The 16,727-nt window shown below is 50.4% G+C and overlaps 1 protein-coding gene and 1 non-coding gene across 2 annotated transcripts; one reads left to right on the forward strand and one right to left on the reverse strand.

Moving 5' to 3' along the window:
* The first annotated feature begins 1,545 nt into the window (after positions 1-1,545).
* CHAC1 (ChaC glutathione specific gamma-glutamylcyclotransferase 1) lies at positions 1,546-3,890 on the forward strand. The gene is made up of 3 exons (XM_016152253.2): positions 1,546-1,936; positions 2,363-2,398; positions 2,783-3,890. The coding sequence occupies exons 1-3, from the start codon at positions 1,718-1,720 to the stop codon at positions 3,182-3,184; spliced, it is 657 nt and encodes a 218-aa protein (XP_016007739.1). The 5' UTR covers positions 1,546-1,717; the 3' UTR covers positions 3,185-3,890.
* Positions 3,891-6,693: 2,803 nt separating this feature from the next.
* LOC118601250 lies at positions 6,694-6,812 on the reverse strand. Its single transcript, XR_004950274.1, has one exon. It is a non-coding gene; the product is annotated as a 5S ribosomal RNA (ribosomal RNA).
* Positions 6,813-16,727: the final 9,915 nt, after the last annotated feature.

Raw genomic sequence — 16,727 nt, forward strand, 5'->3', positions numbered from 1 at the left:
TAAGAAGGTAGCAGCAAAGGAGATGTCATATGGACTAAAAGGGACAGGATAGAGAGTAGAGAAAAGGGGAGAGTGAACATGGAGAATGGAGGGTAAAAGAAAAGAATGACAAAAAACAACCAACAATTTTGCCTGTAATTTTTTCCAACCCGAAAAGTAGTTCATGCTCCTTGTAAAATATCCACTTTTCCATAAACGTTTACCCTTAACATTGAAAGTCTTCCTCTGCTAACAGTTTAAGTATGTTCCTCCAAATTATTATTTTTTTAAATAAACATAAATGTATAACTTGTTGTTTTAAAAGAACTAGCTTCGTAGTGTACACACTATAGTGCAACATTCCTACTGGAGAATATCTTAGACACCTTTGGAATGACTACTTTAAGTGCGCAGATAATTTTTTGTTTCAGTATCTAATTAGAATTGAATGAGAAGCAATATTGTCTATTTCCCCTGCCAGAGGGCTCACCCGGACCTCCTCAGCAGTCCCATGAGCGACAACAGGCTTTCTGTTCTATTTTCTTTTTCAAGCCAGAGATATACGCAGGGGACAGCCCCTTGCATCTCCTTAGGGGGTCAACCCCAGATGACCAGAGAGGATCCTTTATCCGGTCCGAGACCGAGACGGTAGCTGCTCACTGCCCCCTGGGGGCCTCAGTATGGCTCTCCTTGTCCGCCACTCCCAGAACCTCTGAGCCTAAATTAAGATTAACCCAACCACTGTTACAAGTCTCATGTCCCCGCAAAACTACACCTATCGCCTCAAGACATGACTGGCCTGGCTTTCCTGTCCTTATGGCCTCTCTCCGCAAGTCTGGCCACAAAGTGAGGGCAACAGTTCCAGTCGCTCTGACTGGCTCTTTCCCAGCCTACCTGGGCTCAGGACTCCTACTCCTGGCCCCAGGCGTAGCCCTCACGTGAGGCCCGCAAGCTTCGGACTCAGCATTGTAGCCTCTGCAGAACCCTTTCTAGACCCGTGACTCAGTTTCTCCATTTGCTCACGTGGGCCAACAGCGTGAGGCATCCGTGTGGAATGCGGAGGGGGCCTCTACTAGCTTCTCCAGAGTTCGCGCTCCCAGGCGGAGCCAAGAGACAGGCATTTATACCGCCCAGAGCGCTCCTTCTGGCGGTGCCCTGCCCTGGCCCTGGTGAGTTCGTGCTGCCCGGCGTTGCAGTGACTCGGCCAGGTGCACCCGCAAGACTGCGGAGGAGACTGCCCGCCTGGACCCGCCTGCCGTGGTTCATGAAGGGCCCAGGCCATAGAGACTGCCGGTGCCCGCGTCTGTGCCCACCGCCCGGCGCCTGACGCAATCCGAGGCGCCCTTGCTGCATGCAGCCAGTGCTAGGGTAACCTCCCCCGCCATTGCATCACTTCTGACAGGTTTGCTACAGAGGTGGAGCCGAACCAATCAGCGGGCGCACCGGGGCGGGGACAGACGGCTCAGTTACCCATTTAGAGGACGGCGCGGTTAACCGGGAAGCAAAACCCGAAGGTAATTGGCCAAAAGGGGAGTTGCCCCGCCCCAATCACCGCGGCAGCTGGCCGCGGTGGGCGGGGGCCTGCCTGCCGGAGGGTTTATAAAGGGCCTTGGAAGGGGCCGCGCAGCTGGAGCGACCAAGCGGTGCCAGGCCAGGTGTGCGCGTCCGTCGGTCCTTCCGTGCCCACGCCGGAGACCTGCCCCGGAGGCCGCTCGGGTCCGTCCCTGTGCCCGGCACCATGAAGCAGGAGTCCACAGCCCAGAACAACCCGCCCGCCTTGCCGCCCGCGCAGTTTCCCCGGGTCGACGTTGACCCCCAAGCGCTGTGGATTTTCGGGTACGGCTCCCTGGTGTGGAGGCCCGACTTCGCTTACAGCGACAGCCGTGTGGGCTTCGTTCGCGGCTATAGCCGCCGGTTCTGGCAGGGAGATACCTTCCATCGGGGCAGTGACAAGATGGTGAGCATCCGACCATGCCCTGGGGAATAAGGGGTGGGGATGGGTTAAGGATAGTGGGTGCTGGTGCTCTGGAATGTCCACGGCTCTCTGGGCAGACTGTGACTCCATGTTGATGGGGGAAATGTGTAAACTTGTGCCAGGGCTTTGCAGCTTACATTTGTGTGCCCGCCGAGTGGATTACTGTGTGATGATGGCTGGAGTATGTGATCTTTTGGATTACCGTGTTAATGAATATTTCTGATTATAATCTGTGCCATGGTCATGTGTCTGTTTCTCCTGCATGCCTGCATCACTCCCTCTACTCTCCCCTGGATGAGTGGGACTCTCTGAGGCCTGGACTGGCAAGGTTAATAAGGATTTTCTCTGGCACTGATGGTAGAGCTGATTTCTAACTTGTCTTTTTCAAAATCTTTCTTCACTTCTTAGCCTGGGCGTGTGGTGACCCTCCTTGAAGATCATGAGGTAAGTGCCTGAAAGAATAGAGGACCCTAGTGCCCAGCACCAAGGGGTATTACATGTCTCTCCGGTTCAAGGCAAGGGTGGTCTAGCTCAGTGCTTCTCATAAGAATCTCCTGAGGATCTTGTTAGAACATGAAAGCTGTATTCCTAACAAGGTTACAGGTGATGCCATTGGTTCTCAGACACACTCTGAGTAGTAATCCTGCTTACTCTTGGGCTAGACCACCTCGTCAACCCTCGTTAAGAAAGGAAGAATGAGGGCTTGATGTACTGCTACTAGATGGCTGATCAGTAGCCTCCTCCCACCTTCCTTATTGAGCTTAGTCCTGGGGTGGGACCAGCAAGGAGCTGTTTGTGACTGACCTTGGTATACATGTTTCTTCCTAGGGCTGCACTTGGGGCGTGGCATACCAGGTACAAGGTGAGCAGGTGAGCGAGGCCCTGAAGTACCTGAACGTGCGAGAGGCAGTGCTCGGTGGCTATGATACCAAGGAGGTCACCTTCTACCCACAAGATACCCCTGACCAACCACTCAAGGCATTGGCCTACGTGGCCACCCCACAGAACCCTGGTTACCTGGGCCCTGCACCTGAGGAGGCCATCGCTACGCAGATCCTGGCCTGCAGTGGCTTTTCCGGCCACAATCTTGAGTACTTGCTGCGCCTGGCGGACTTCATGCAGCTCTGTGGGCCCCAGGCACAGGACGAGCACCTGACAGCCATTGTAGATGCTGTGGGCACCATGCTGCCCTGCTTCTGCCCTACTGAGCGGGCTTTGGCACTGGTCTGAGGGGCTGAACCCCTGAAGGAAGCACCTATATGGTCAGGGGGACCAGGTCTTCACTCCTGTGCACATAGACTTGATACAGCTGGAGCACTCAGTGAGCAGTGCGGGCTCCTTTCTCTAAGCTCCTACCTGTCCGTCAGCTTTCAGCTCTCTCCTGCCTAACACTGACTTATTACTTGAAACTTTATTACACCATGTTGGTGTGATGGGCAGGGTGGGGGGCCTGCCCTGGACATAGGGGCCCTGCTGAGCAGTGCCCCACTCCAGGTACCTGGTGCCTGACCAGATTCCCCTCAGTGCTGCTGCTAAACCCCACACTACCCAAGCCTCCACCTCTCTAGGAAGCCTCTAACAGCCTTGACCCTCTGCTCCTCAGAGCAACCATTCCTTAGCCCCAGAAATACCAGTTTTGAAGGATCTCAGCTGGCTGGTGAGAGACCAGAGGAAGTGAGGAGAGGGGGCCCTATGGGAACTGAGGCGCCTGTCAACCCTGTTTATCCCCCCAGGTCCCCAGGGCTGATCTGGATCTGGAGTCCAGATATAGTTGCTGAGGCTGGTCCTGGGCCTCTGGCCCATTTGGTTTTGTTTTCCTATCCTGTTTGTCTGGAACAATCCTATCTGCTGTTCCTGGAAAGTTTATCACTGTAGGTCCCAGCACCATCCCCATCTGTTCCATAATATTGTCCATAAACTGAATTCTTATTAGCCACGCTGTGCAGGAATGTGGTTCTTTCTTCAGATGAGGGTTGGGGTGAGTGAGGTGGTGAAGCCCTGGAAGCCTCATGAGAGGGAAAAGGGTTCCATCTTCATCTCCATCCCTCCCTCAGGGAGCAGCTCAGCAGGCAGGCCTGCAGGTTACACCACTCCCATGGACGCCCTTCATGTCTTAGTGCACACAAAGAACACCCTGAGTCATGCAGAATGCAGCCCATGCATCTGTACTTGGCAGCCCTGTGAGCAGTGTCCTTGCCACCGACTTGGTACCCTGTGTCTCCTCCCAGCTTTTCTGAGGAGGTTTGCATACTTGGAGCTCAGAACAGGTCTTCCTCCAGTTGCAGGGCCAGCTGCTGCCTCTTCCTAACAGGCTAGATCTCTGGCTTCATGCTAGAAGAACATGTGGATGAGGGTAGGATGGTGACAACTTCTGGGACAATGCTGACAGAGAGAGCTGTGTTTTGGAAGACCTGGTAACCCTTTGTCTTTTGAGTTCCAGGTGGTCACTGTTGCCTCCCAGGGTGAGAACTGTGCCTTCTCACTTATCCTGAACTGCCAGGACTCCCACAATGGAATGAGTTACTAGGGTGCCCTCTGGGATACTGCTTGTTCACCCCCTGCCTGCCCTCGGCTACTTCCCCATCCTGGTCCCTGGGCGCAAATCTCTGCTGCCAGGATCTCATCCTGACCCTGGGCTCTGCAACTGGGAATGGCCCCTGAGTGGGCTCAGCCTCTGTTCCTGGACCTGCAGAATGAGTGTGGGGCCCAGACGATAGGGTTCAGCAGCAGAAAAGCCTGGCACCAACCCAACCCCTTCCCTTACTGGCCCAGTGACCTTCGGGAAAGTATTCAGCCCTCAGAGTGTTATTTTACACTGGGACACTGTGTAGTATGTGTTGCTGCTGCGCTTGTGGCTCGTGTCCTGTATTGATCTGGCTGTCCCTGGTAGGGACAGCTCTGACCAAGTTGAGCAGTGTTGTGCCAGAGGAGGATGCCCATGTGTTGGCAGCCTTGTGCCTGGGCCATTGTGGAGTCCAGCCAGCCTCTTCTGGTTGCTCAGTCAGGACAGCAGAACCGGAGGAGGCACTGTGTGGCAGGGAGCCCTGGGTGGCTGCCTCCTGGGCATCTGGTGCTGGGGCAGGACCAGGAGGCCAGTCTGGGTGCTTGGAGCAGAGCCCTGCTCTATACCGAATGGGGATGGGGAGGGCTGCTTGCTAGTTGCACGTGAGTTCAAATTCTTCAAGCCATTCATTCAGCAAGTATATATGCTAAGCCGCTATAGGCAAGGCATCTATCTAGGCACTGGGGATATAGCAGTGAAGAAAATCATCCTCCTCAAGAAACTCAGAGCCTAAAAACTCTAAATGGTGACTTTTCAGTATGAAATATGCTATGATGGGAGGAGGACAAGGCACTCAGCTCAGAAAGGGCTCCTGGCCTGGGAGAGGTGGTCAAGAAGGCTTTTTAGGGGAGGGAATGATGAGGCTAACCCCTGAGTCTGAGAAGGGGTCTTCAGTGAACAGAGGCAGAGAATAGAATGTGCTAGAGAGGGAAAACAGGGTCAGCTTGGCTGGCACAGAGTGGTATGGGGGAGGGGCTGGACAGGTGGCTGGACTGGTGAGCTGTGCTGTGGAGGCAGCATTCTTCCTGGGTTAGTGGGGACCTCCTGTGGATTCTAGGCAGGGAAGAGACTGCTTAAGAATGAACACTGGCTGCTGTGTCAGATTGGAGGCGGAAGGCCAAAGGGAGGCCAGGGAGAGGTGTAGGTGGCCTGAGCTGAGATGTGGCAGTGGGCATGGACAGGAGGGTAGGTTTGAGAGCAGCTTAGGAGGTGAGGTTAGCAGGATTTGGTGTAGCTGGTGATTAGGAGAGTGAGGAAAAAAGAAGAGAGCCAGGATTCAGAGTTGGGAAGTTTGGGGGCGATCTGCCCCATGTTAGAGTGTTCGAGTTGAGGGTGCCTGTATGGGGCAGCAGCATCTACATGGATGTTCAGGAGGCAGATGGATATGTGGGTCTAATACTCAGGAGAGAAATCTGGGCTGGAGTTAGAGATTTGGAGCCATACACATTGAGATGGTGCTTGAAGCTCTGTGGAGTGGAGAGTGGAGAGAATAAAGGGCCTGGCCCAGCCCTGAGACCCCATCCTTGGTGACCCGAGTGAAGCAAGAACAGTAGAGAACAAGATGCTCTGAGGTGGAGGGGAACCAGGAGGGCCAGGATCATGCTGCCGAGATGTCAAGGACAATAAAGATAGAGGCGTCCACTGGATGAAATGCCGGGAGTCCTTGGTGGCCTCAGTGAGAGCAATTTCAGGAACAATGACAGAAAGCCAAAGATAGGGACCATAGACAGCTCTCAAGCAATTTGGCTGCTAAAAAAAAAAAAAGAAAAAGAAAAAAAAGAAATTTAGCTGCTAACAGGAGAGAGAAGCAGAGGGGTAACAGAGGGTATGGAGAGGATGTAGGGGGTCTCAGGACCCCTTTACAATTTAAAAATTATTGAGGACCCCAAAAGCTTTTGTTTATGTGGGATATAGCTATTGACAACACTTAATGTATTAGAAATTAAAGAGTTTAAAACGTATTTATTAAATTAAAAATAAAAATAATAAACTCATTACGCATTGACATGTTTTTAAAGAAAAATGATTCTATTTTCCCAAACAAAAAAATTAGTGAAAAGAGTGGCATTGTTATCTATTTTTCTTTTTTTTTTTTTTTAAGGCGAGGCAACCCTTGGTTGACCTCACAGATTGCAAGGACGTTGTCAGCTTCCAATCTCCTATTTTTTATTTTTCACGCCCACAGCACCTGGTCTTCCTAGGTGTTTTCCCAACCAAGTACTAACCAGGCCCAACCCTGCTTAGCTTCCGAGATCAGATGGGATCAGGCACGTTCAGGGTGGCATGGCCGTAGACTTCTATTTTTCAAAACAAACAAATTTAGTAAAGAAAGAATGACATTGGAATGTATTTTAAAAAGTCTGACAATGAAAGCAGCTGGATTCTCATCTGCTTCTACATTCAATCTTTTGCAGATCTACGTACCCTATAACTCTGGAAAACTCCATCGTAGAATCAATCATGAGGAAATGAGAGTAAAAATGCAAATAACCTCTTAGTATTACTATGAAAATAGTTTTGACCTCGCAGATCCCTTGAGAGGGTTTTGAAGACCCCCAGAGATCCCTGGGCAATTTTTCTTGTAGAGTTTCAGAGTTATCAGGGACCTCAGAAGCCACCTTGTCTATTTCTGAAGGACATCCTTCTGGAAAACAGAGTGAGTAGGAAGGATCAGTCAATTCAGTCCCTTTTTATTGAGTCTACAAAGGCCACGGGCCCTGGACCTCAAGCTGTGGGAGACAGCCAAACAGAGAATCACTATCACACCTGTCTGGGATGAAGGTAACTCCAGGAACTCAGGATGGGGCAGAGGTAGTCAGGCCTTAAAGAAGCTGCAGGAATCCACCAGGTAGAGGGGCTTTCCAGATGTGTGGATATGGCTCCAGCAAAGGAGAGAGGTACACAGTTTGGCAAAGAGCTGTGTGAAGTGAGCCTTGAGGTGTTGAGAACCAGGCTGAAGGCTACTTTGGAGTCAGTTCACGGAGGAAGTTGTAGAGTTAGTTTGGTAGGGAAGTTGAACTTTGTGGTGATGTTTTTATTTTTTTCATGTGTTTTTCCTCCCACGGAAGGATCTTTGTTTGTTTTTGTTCTTTTTGTTTTGTCTGCTTAGACTTGGTGTTCAGGCCTGGGTTAAAGGAAGCTTGGGCCTGTGGCAGGGGAAAAATAGTTTTAAGGCTGCAAGGCCTGAGGGGCACCTGTTGCAACGTTTTAGGCAGGTGCTGAAGAGGGCTGAACTAAAACCAGCAACTGGGAATGTAGGGATACTTTCTGGCAGCCTGTGGGAAATAGGGGACAAGTAGGAGGAAGAAGACTGGAGATCCCAGGGTTTTGCTGAGAGGGGGCATGGGCGGTGCAGGGGGACGTGGGTGAACACCACTCTAACCTCCATGCACCCTTCTAGGACTGGCAGGCTCCTAAGGGTTCTCCAGTTTGCCCCCCTCTGTGGGCTGTCGTTGCCCTGGAAACAGTGGAGCAGCCATGTAAGTCATCAGAGAAGCAGAGGGTGTGGGGAGATGGACCTCACCTTTCTCCAGGCCTGGCTCTGAGGAGGTTCAGGTGCTCAAGGGTGTGAGTCCAACTTCAGTGCCCAGGGACAGGTTAGGGGAGGCAGTGGTCACAGGGAGAGTGTCCCTGAGGGCCAGGTTTGGAGCACAAGGGCCAGCCTCCCACCCCATGGCTAGGGTGACCACATATCCCAGTGTGCCCAGAGTATGTCTAGTTTACTCCTATTGTTCTGGAGTAATTATTACTTTTACTCTCAAAAGTGTCCAGTAGGTTGCATGGCGGCTGTGGGAACTGGGATGGAGAAGTATTGCTTTTATCAAGTGGCTATCAAAGGAGCTTGACCAAAGTCCCTAATCAGGCCTGTGCTTTGCCCTCCTCACTCATTCCTTGGACCCTCACCCCCAGCCCAGAGGCTCCGGGTGGCCATTCTCCTCGGCCCTTCTCTAGTTGCCCTGGAAGAGATTCCCCGCCAGGCCTACCCTTCCTGTGTCAGGTCCACCCCTGCTCTCATCCCTGCCCTGGGTGTTTCCTTGGTCCTGAAGGAAATCTGGACATATTCCGAGAGCTCAGCCACAGAACTGCTCTCTGGTGTCGGGCCCTTCTCCTCCAGGAGCAGAGGGCAACATCTGCACCCACGCCCTCGCCGCCGGTGCTGCCCCTTCTCCTTAATCTGGACCCTGCACCACGCACGCTTTCTCATGCTCTCCTCCTCCCCTGGTGCTTCAGTCTTTTCTTTGGCTTTGTTCTGGATCCTGCCCCTTGCCCTGGCCCCCCAACCCTGTCCTAGCACCACTGTAAGGTGAAGCCCAGGCTAGATTTCCCCTCTCACCCAAGCTTAGTCATGAGACCCAGACTTCTTTCTCACACCTCTACATGTGTGGCTTCCTGTATCCCCACTACCACCACCGCCCTCTTTCCCTGGGTGATTGTCATGACTGCCAAACTGACCTACCTTCCCCCGTTTTGTGTCTTACCTGGATAATCATTTTCCACATAGCGTAAAATGCAGCTATAGCCACAACTCTCCACACTGACGAACTCTGACAGCCCTCATGGCCCTCAGGATGAAATGCCCTGTGACCCAGCCCCTGCTCCACCCTCCATCCTGCCCCCGGTGTCCATGCTGTCTGCCGTCTCCTCCTACCTCATGCTATTTCTGGCCACCAAGCCTTTGCTCCTACTGCTTTCCCTACTCGACAACTTTGTCCAACCCTCTTATATCCTTCAGAACTCAGTGCCAGCATCATGCCAGGGCTGCTGCTGCCCGTGGCTGGTGGGGCGCCTCTCCTTGTGCCCACTCCCTCTGTTTTGTGCCCAACATGTTGTATTGGTGTGATCTACTTGCAGGTCTGTTGCCATTAAACTGGCCCCTTTTCCCTAGGGCAGGCACCGTGTGTATCCCAGCATGTAGCACAGCTCTGGGGACCCATAGGAGCTCAAGGTACCTATGAGGAACGAGATTTAATGAGATATCCTTCTAAATACATTATCACACATCCTCAGAGGGCAAGATCCTGTAAAGACTTCAGCCACGGCTGACGGAGAATGCCAAGCTGCTTACCCAAGCTAATATTCAGTTTGAATGTTTATGTGCACAGCCCAGGAATGTGGGCCTGGAAGCCACCAGGGCAAGGATGGACCGGCAGACATGGACAGCCCTAGAGCACTCCCAACCAGGGCAGTGCTGACCCATGCCAGTGCCAGTGGCTGCCATACAGGCCTGGCCCCACTTCCTCAGACTGAGAGAGGCCAGGCCCTAAATACGCACCAAGGGAAAGGCTGCTCTCTGGCAGGCATATCGGGGCAGGGCCCACACCCTTGCTAGTCCTCCCCACTCTGGCACTAAGCTGGAGAGCTGTGTGTGCCTCTCTCAGAGAATAGTGCTTCCTGTACTCACAGGGGGGAAGTTTGGCCTTCCCAGGCACAGCCTGAGGGTACCGATGACTGGGGGAGTAAGGAGATAGTAATATATCCATCTCTGGCCTCCCCTCACTACAGTTAAAGCCACCAGCTAGGCACAGCCCCTTCTGAACCTAGTCATATCTATGCTAGGTCAGGAGGCAGGAGATGGGGAATGTCAGACATATGGATAGCCCTGGCTGGGAAGGTTGGTAAGTCTATGGTGGGGAAAGGCGATGACGAGCTGCTCATGTGCGGTGCCTGAGTCATCCATCCACAGGAGTACGCCTTCACCCATGGGGGTTTCCACAGGAAGGGAGACCCAGTTCCTGTTCACAGGCCACTCGCAGCTCTGAGAGGCATGATACACACTGAACAGATGGGAGGTGACCTGACAGAAGACTACAGCATGCCTGTGACGTGCAGGATGTTTTCTTACCTTGTCTTTTACCCTCCATTCCCCTCATCCTGAAAGTCTAATCCCTGCCAGCTCCAGCCTGGCTAATTTGTCACTCAGACTTCGAGGCTCAGTTGAGATGTCACCTCCTCTAGGAAGCCTCCTTGAACCTCTTCTGCCTGACTACCAAGGCCTGGCTTTGGGGCCCTGCCATATGTTTTTGATACCTGTGCTTTTTCTCTTGCTACTTTGGCAGCACTGTGTTGATAGCATTTGTTGAATGAAAGCCCACTCGCTCAGCAAGAGGAAGGCACTGACGAAGGAAGGATGGGGACTGTCTCCTCACAAGAGGGATGATGCTACAGATGGGGATGGGCTAGGGGGTGCAGGGGAGAGGAGGGGAGGAGACAGACCTACTATGACCAATATTCTGTCCCACATCTACCAGGACTTCATACCCTGGTCAGGGCATCGAACTGCTGTTTTATTTCAAATAAAGAGGCTCTAGTCTCTGTTTTAAGCTCCTAGTGCTTTACCTCTCTCTGGGCCTCCATCTCCTTAACTGTAAAATGAAGAGCTGCACCAAAAACTAGTTCCCATCCAGTTCCAATGGCTCCTCTTTTTCAAGAGGGACATGGGTTTGGGGTCAGAGGGCCTGGGTTCGAGAACCAGGGCTCCATGTACCCTGAGAGTCCTTGTCCAGGTTATTTAATATCACCGATCCACAATTTCTTCATCTTTAAAGTAGGGCTGATAATCCCAACTACCTCTCAGGTGAAAAACACTCTATATACTGTAATGCTCTCTGTGAATGTTGGTTAAGATTATTATTTGACAGTATTATTTTTCACCAACACTTAATTAGTTACTTGAGTATTTCTAACCTTCTTAGAGTATAAGCTCCATGAGGGCAGGAGCTGGCACCTCCCTACATGCTCAACACAGAGCCTGGCCTAGCTCAGGCACTCACAAATATTTGCTAAACAGATAAATGGATAAATCAGTTGACTTAGATGAATGACTAAATGAATGAACTCCACTCACTTAGCAGAGCTCTGAGGACAAATCAGGTCAACTGGGGTGGAGGCAGAAAGGGAACATAAAGAGGAAGCAGAGGAGAAAGGAAGTGCCCTCTGGGCCTCCCAGGCTCTGTCATATTGGGGAGGGTGGGCGAAGAAAGGCAAGAGGGAAAATGACAGGAAACCAACTTGGGGCAGTGAGATGAGGCCCCTCTGTAGGAGCCCTCTCCCTCGTCATTGCTCTCCTCCACCTCTTACAGTCCTGGCCCTGCCAGCAACCTAGGGAGAGGGAGGAGGAAGGAGGGCTAGCCAAAGCTAGGCCATTCTGGTTTGTTTACTAACGGCACAGTCCTCCTGGGTCATGACACAGCCAGCAGCATCTGACCCAGCTAAATATATCTGCTTTGCTGGCCTGGACCACACAGCCAGCCCCTGAAGGCCAGGGACCACCCACTCATCCCTCTGGATTGGGCCTTGAGCCTCCTCCTGACCCCAAGGTCCTGTGTCCCCAGGGAGCCAAAGGCCAATCAGGGTCCAAACCAAATGCAATCACTGGCTGAACCTAGGCAGATAGTTTCATTCAGACAGAGTCAGAAGGCTTAAGGGAGTAAAACACTAATTGTCCAGCAGTAGGACAACCAAATGGCTCTCTCTCTTTGATGACATGTTCTCAGTCATTATGAATGTTTAGAAAGAGTATTTACTAATGTTAGGAGAATATTTTACTCTCTTTACAGTACTCTTTTAACATTACTATTTAATGTTAAGTGGAAAAAAAGCATATTGTTAGATATGCTTTTTTTAGTTAGATCCTATTGTGAATCTAATCATGTCTTTTAAACAGCATAGAAATATGTCTGGAAAAAATCACCAGAAACTGTCAACACAGTTTGCCTCCCAGGAGGGAAATTGGGGGCCAGAAGATGAGATGGGAGAGACATTTTCTTCTTATGCCTTTTTGTATGTTTTTGATTTTGAACTGTCCAAATTTACTGTTATTCATAAGTAAATAAGTCAAATATGTAATAAAATAACATGCAGATCTCAAAAGAAAAGGGCTATGCATAAAGAGGCACTGGAAATAACACTCGGAGGTTAAGAGTAGTTATTTGGGTGGTGGGCCATTCAGGGGGGGTTCTTTTCTACTCAGAGGAAAAGCTGGCCTTAAGCCCAGATAAACCAGAATGTCAGACTTACAGAATGGAGCAGGGGTCTATCAATGCTCAGAATCGAATTCGAGGCATGAAAAAAGACACACCTTCCTTAAAATATCTCCCCATGGTGTCTGAAATTCTAGCCCATGCCGTTGCCTGAACTACAGCTTCTCTGAAGTCCCCATGAAAACATTAAGGTGAGGAGGGGATGTTATCATATCACGTGAACCGAATTGAAATAGGGAGACATGCTGCAAGAAAGCTTTGATTGTGAGAAATATCTTACTTTCTTTTTGCTTTTGAGTTTTTTCTGAATTTTTCTTAAAAACATATTCTTTACTAATACTGCTCGTTATAATTAAATATAAAATAACACATAATCATGTGCTGGCTGGAAAATTACTGCTTGTCTATGTCCATGGGAACATAGGCTGTCACCCATAGGAACATAACATCCTAACAATAAGCTTTCTGCTTCTGTACCCCCGCTTGCACATCCGACCTGTGGGTCGACAGGTAATGAATAGAAGAAAAATAGACCTTCGTGTTTAGACAGAATGAAGAATGGGATTTTGGGCTTAAAAACCCTGTACCTCTACATTTTGGGGCTGCTTAATTTGGGGTCTGCGTACCCCTGGCAGACCCAGCTGGCTGAATAAAGAGTGTTTCCTATAACTCACTGAGTTCTGGTGGTCCATGTGTCTTTCGGGGGCTGATGGCTACAACATTTGGAGGCCCCAGCGAGATCAGGGAGGGGCCCTGAGATCTAACACCGGACCAGCCTCCAAAGCAGTTGCTGTCCCTGTTACGGATTCAAAGGGCCCTTGAATGCCTTGACGGGGTTAATGCAATCGTCAAGGACGCAACTTTAAGGACACGCTCTTTGTTCCTGGTCCCTACGAGAATCTGGAATCTCCTCCTAGGCCTCGGGCGTCTGGATAAAAGGAAACTTCCTGGTTCTGTTGACCGGTCATTGGGGGTCCCTGGAGCGACTGGCGCAGTCATATCTCCCGGACCACAGCCGCGGGATGCCGCCTCCTGTGCCCTGTTGTCGGGTTGTTTATTGTCCCTGGTCCTGTCTAGGTTGTAGGTGGCAGACTTCTCTGGGTCCACCTACACCTCAGTGATTGTTCTTGTCTGAGTGTGTGTTTTGTGTTTTATGTTTTCTGAGCAAGCGATGGGGGGTGGGGGGGAGCCTGAGTTCACAGAAGACGCCCTTGGGGTGTCTCCTGTGACATTTCAAAGAAGAGTTTGTAGAGGGAGCTGACTATGGCATAAAGTTTTCTCCAGGCAGACTAGGAACATTGTGTGAAGTTGCGGGCTGTCTTTTGATGTCTTTTGATGTAAACTGGCCTCAGGAGGGCTCTTTTGACAGGGATTTAGTGAGAAATGTTTGGAAGATTGTCATGAGAGACCCAGGACATCCCGATCAGTTTCCCTACATTAATCAACGGTTAAACCTTGTTCAGATCCCCTCCTCCTTGGCTCCCCCGGTGTGCCCTTTCTCTAGGGGTGTAAGTCTTAGTTGTAGGCACCCTGAAATATACAGCAACTGAATCTCCTAGACAGCCCAGTCCCTCAGTCTTCCAATCTCCACCAGAGGACAGTGACCTTCCCCCACCCTATAATTCAGGAAAACAGAGGCCAAATAGCACCGCCTCACCTCCTCAGAGGGCCAGCAGGTAACCCCTATGGGCCTCTTGCTCCTGCTCCAGGCAGGATACCAGCTGATATCATCACCCTGGCCATCCTCCCCTTGCAAGAAGCACCACCCCAGGGGCAGCACACTGACAGGCCCTTTATGGTTTACGTGCCTTTCTCAACTAGTGAGTGACCCGTACAACTGGAAGGCACAGAATCTGCCTTTTCTGAGAAACCCCAGGCATTAATGGGACTCTGAGAAAGTGTCTTTCGGACTCACTGCCCCACCTGGGACAATTGCCAACAGCTTTTAATTACCCCTTTGACCTCAGAAGAATGTGGACACATTTGGACTGAAACACAAAAGATAGCTGAAGGAGGAGAGTTGAGGAAGCAGGCGGAACAGATTGAGGAGGAATTTCTCTCCACCCGCCCAGACTGGGGCCACAATTCTCAGGCGGGGAGGACAGCATTAGATCGGTACCACCAGATTCTAGTTGGGGGAATTAGGATGGCTGCTCATCAGCCAACTAACCTTTCTAAGGTAACTGAAGTTAGACCTCAGGAATCCCCTGAAGCATTTCTTGAACAAGGCATACCTGGTATACACCTGCATTGATCCTGAGGCCCCTGAGAACCAGCAGGCAATTAATATAGCCTTTGCTACTCAGGCAGCCCTTGATATCCAGTGTAAATTACAAAAAAAAAAAAAAAAAATTAGAAGGTTTTGCAGGGATGAACCTGTCCCAACTTGTTGAGATAGCCCAGAAGGTGTTCAACAATGGAGAGGCACCAGATAACTACAAACGTATGGCTCAAATCCAAAGCTACTGTCATCAACCCAGCCAATCTGTCGCCAGACTCAGACCCCAAGATACCCGTTCATGACTGCACAGATTTCACTGACACTGTATGTTCCTCGCGGCCACACCTCAAAGATTCTCCTCTGCCTGAGGCTGATGAAGTTCTATTCACGGATGGGAGCAACTTCACACGGAAAGGAAGGAGGTATGCTGGGGCAGCAGTCATAACTCTAACTGGCACTATCTGGTCACAAACTCTTTCCCATAGGACTTCTGCTCAAAAGGCAGAACTCAGATGGGGAAAGGATAAGGCAATCACAATATACACTGACAGCCAATATGCCTTTGCCACTGCACATGCACACAGAGCCATCTACAAGGAAAGAGGGCTTCTGACTTCAGCTGGGAAGGACATTAAGAACAAGGAGGAGATCTTAGCTTTACTTGAAGCTATATAGATGCCTAAGGCTCTGGCTATTGTTCTTTGTAAAGGGCATCAAAAAGGGAATAGTCCTGAGGCTGAGGAAAACCTACTAGCCGATACAGAGGCAAGAACAGCAGCCATAAGGCCAGTGGGGCCCCAACCACATCTACTGACTGTTGTCCCTTACCCAGAACTGCCTCCATCTCTGACCTATATGGCAGAAGAAAATACATATTTTCAAGACAAGAGAGCCACTAGGAACGAATAGGAGTGGTGATGACTCCAGATAGAAAAATTGGGCTCTCACAGGCCCTTAGAAGGATTCTCCTCCACCAACACCACACCACACACCTAGGGTGAACTAAGATGCTCCAGAAGGGAGTAGAACCGTGGAGGAGGTTGCCTCACAATGCCCGGCTTGTGCCCAAGTTAATCCAAAAAAGGGGACGAGAAAAGAACCTAGGCATAGGGAAAGAGGAACTTATCCGGGGGACCACTGCGAAGTCGATTTCACTGAGGTAACCCCAACTGTGAGGGGCTACAAATATTTACTTGTTTTTACAGACACCTTTTCAGGATGGGTAGAGGCGTTCCCCACCAGGAAAACATGGAGATAAAGAGTGTAGCATGGGGAAGATGGTTACTAAGAAACTGCTACAAGAAATCCTCCCTTGATTTGGTCTCCCTGAAACTTTAGGGTCGGATAACAGGCCGGCCTTCGTCGCAAAGGTATCACAGCAATTGGCTAGCTACCTAAATTTGCGATGGAAACTCCACTGTGCCTACCAGCCCCAAAAGTTTGGGCCAGGTAAAGCGAATGAATCGGACCCTAAAAGAGACATTAGTCAAGTTAGGATTAGAAACTGGTGGGACCTGGATAGAACTTCTCCCCTTTGCTCTTCTCCAAGCCAGGTGTACTCAATATGTTAATGGATTCACCTCATTTGAAATTTTCTTTAGAAGACCCTCACTTTTAGTACCTAGAATAGAAGATGAGAAAAAGGCAGAAATGTGTAACCTTGTCTTACTTGAGTCTTTACAGGCCCTTCAAAGTGTACAGAAAGAGATTTGGTCCTGAGTTCATGCTGTCCACTCAGCCCCGGGGGGCAGACTTCCCCATCAGATTCAGCCTGGGGACTCTGTCTGGATCTGGAAGTTCACTTCCAAAGGACTAGAACCCAAATGGAAAGGACCCTTCACTGTCTATCTGATGATGCCCACTGCAGTTAAAGTAGACGGCATCCCATCATAGATTCATCATTGTCACATGAAGACAGCACGAAAGTGGACAGCTCAGGAAGACAGGCTCTTAAGACTAAGACTCAAGCATATATAAGTATAACCCTTTGTTTCTTCCTTTTTTCCTCTT

Source organism: Rousettus aegyptiacus, unplaced genomic scaffold (genome assembly GCF_014176215.1).
Source record: "Rousettus aegyptiacus isolate mRouAeg1 unplaced genomic scaffold, mRouAeg1.p scaffold_m13_p_3, whole genome shotgun sequence".
In the NCBI taxonomy this organism is placed as follows: Eukaryota; Metazoa; Chordata; class Mammalia; order Chiroptera; family Pteropodidae; genus Rousettus; species Rousettus aegyptiacus.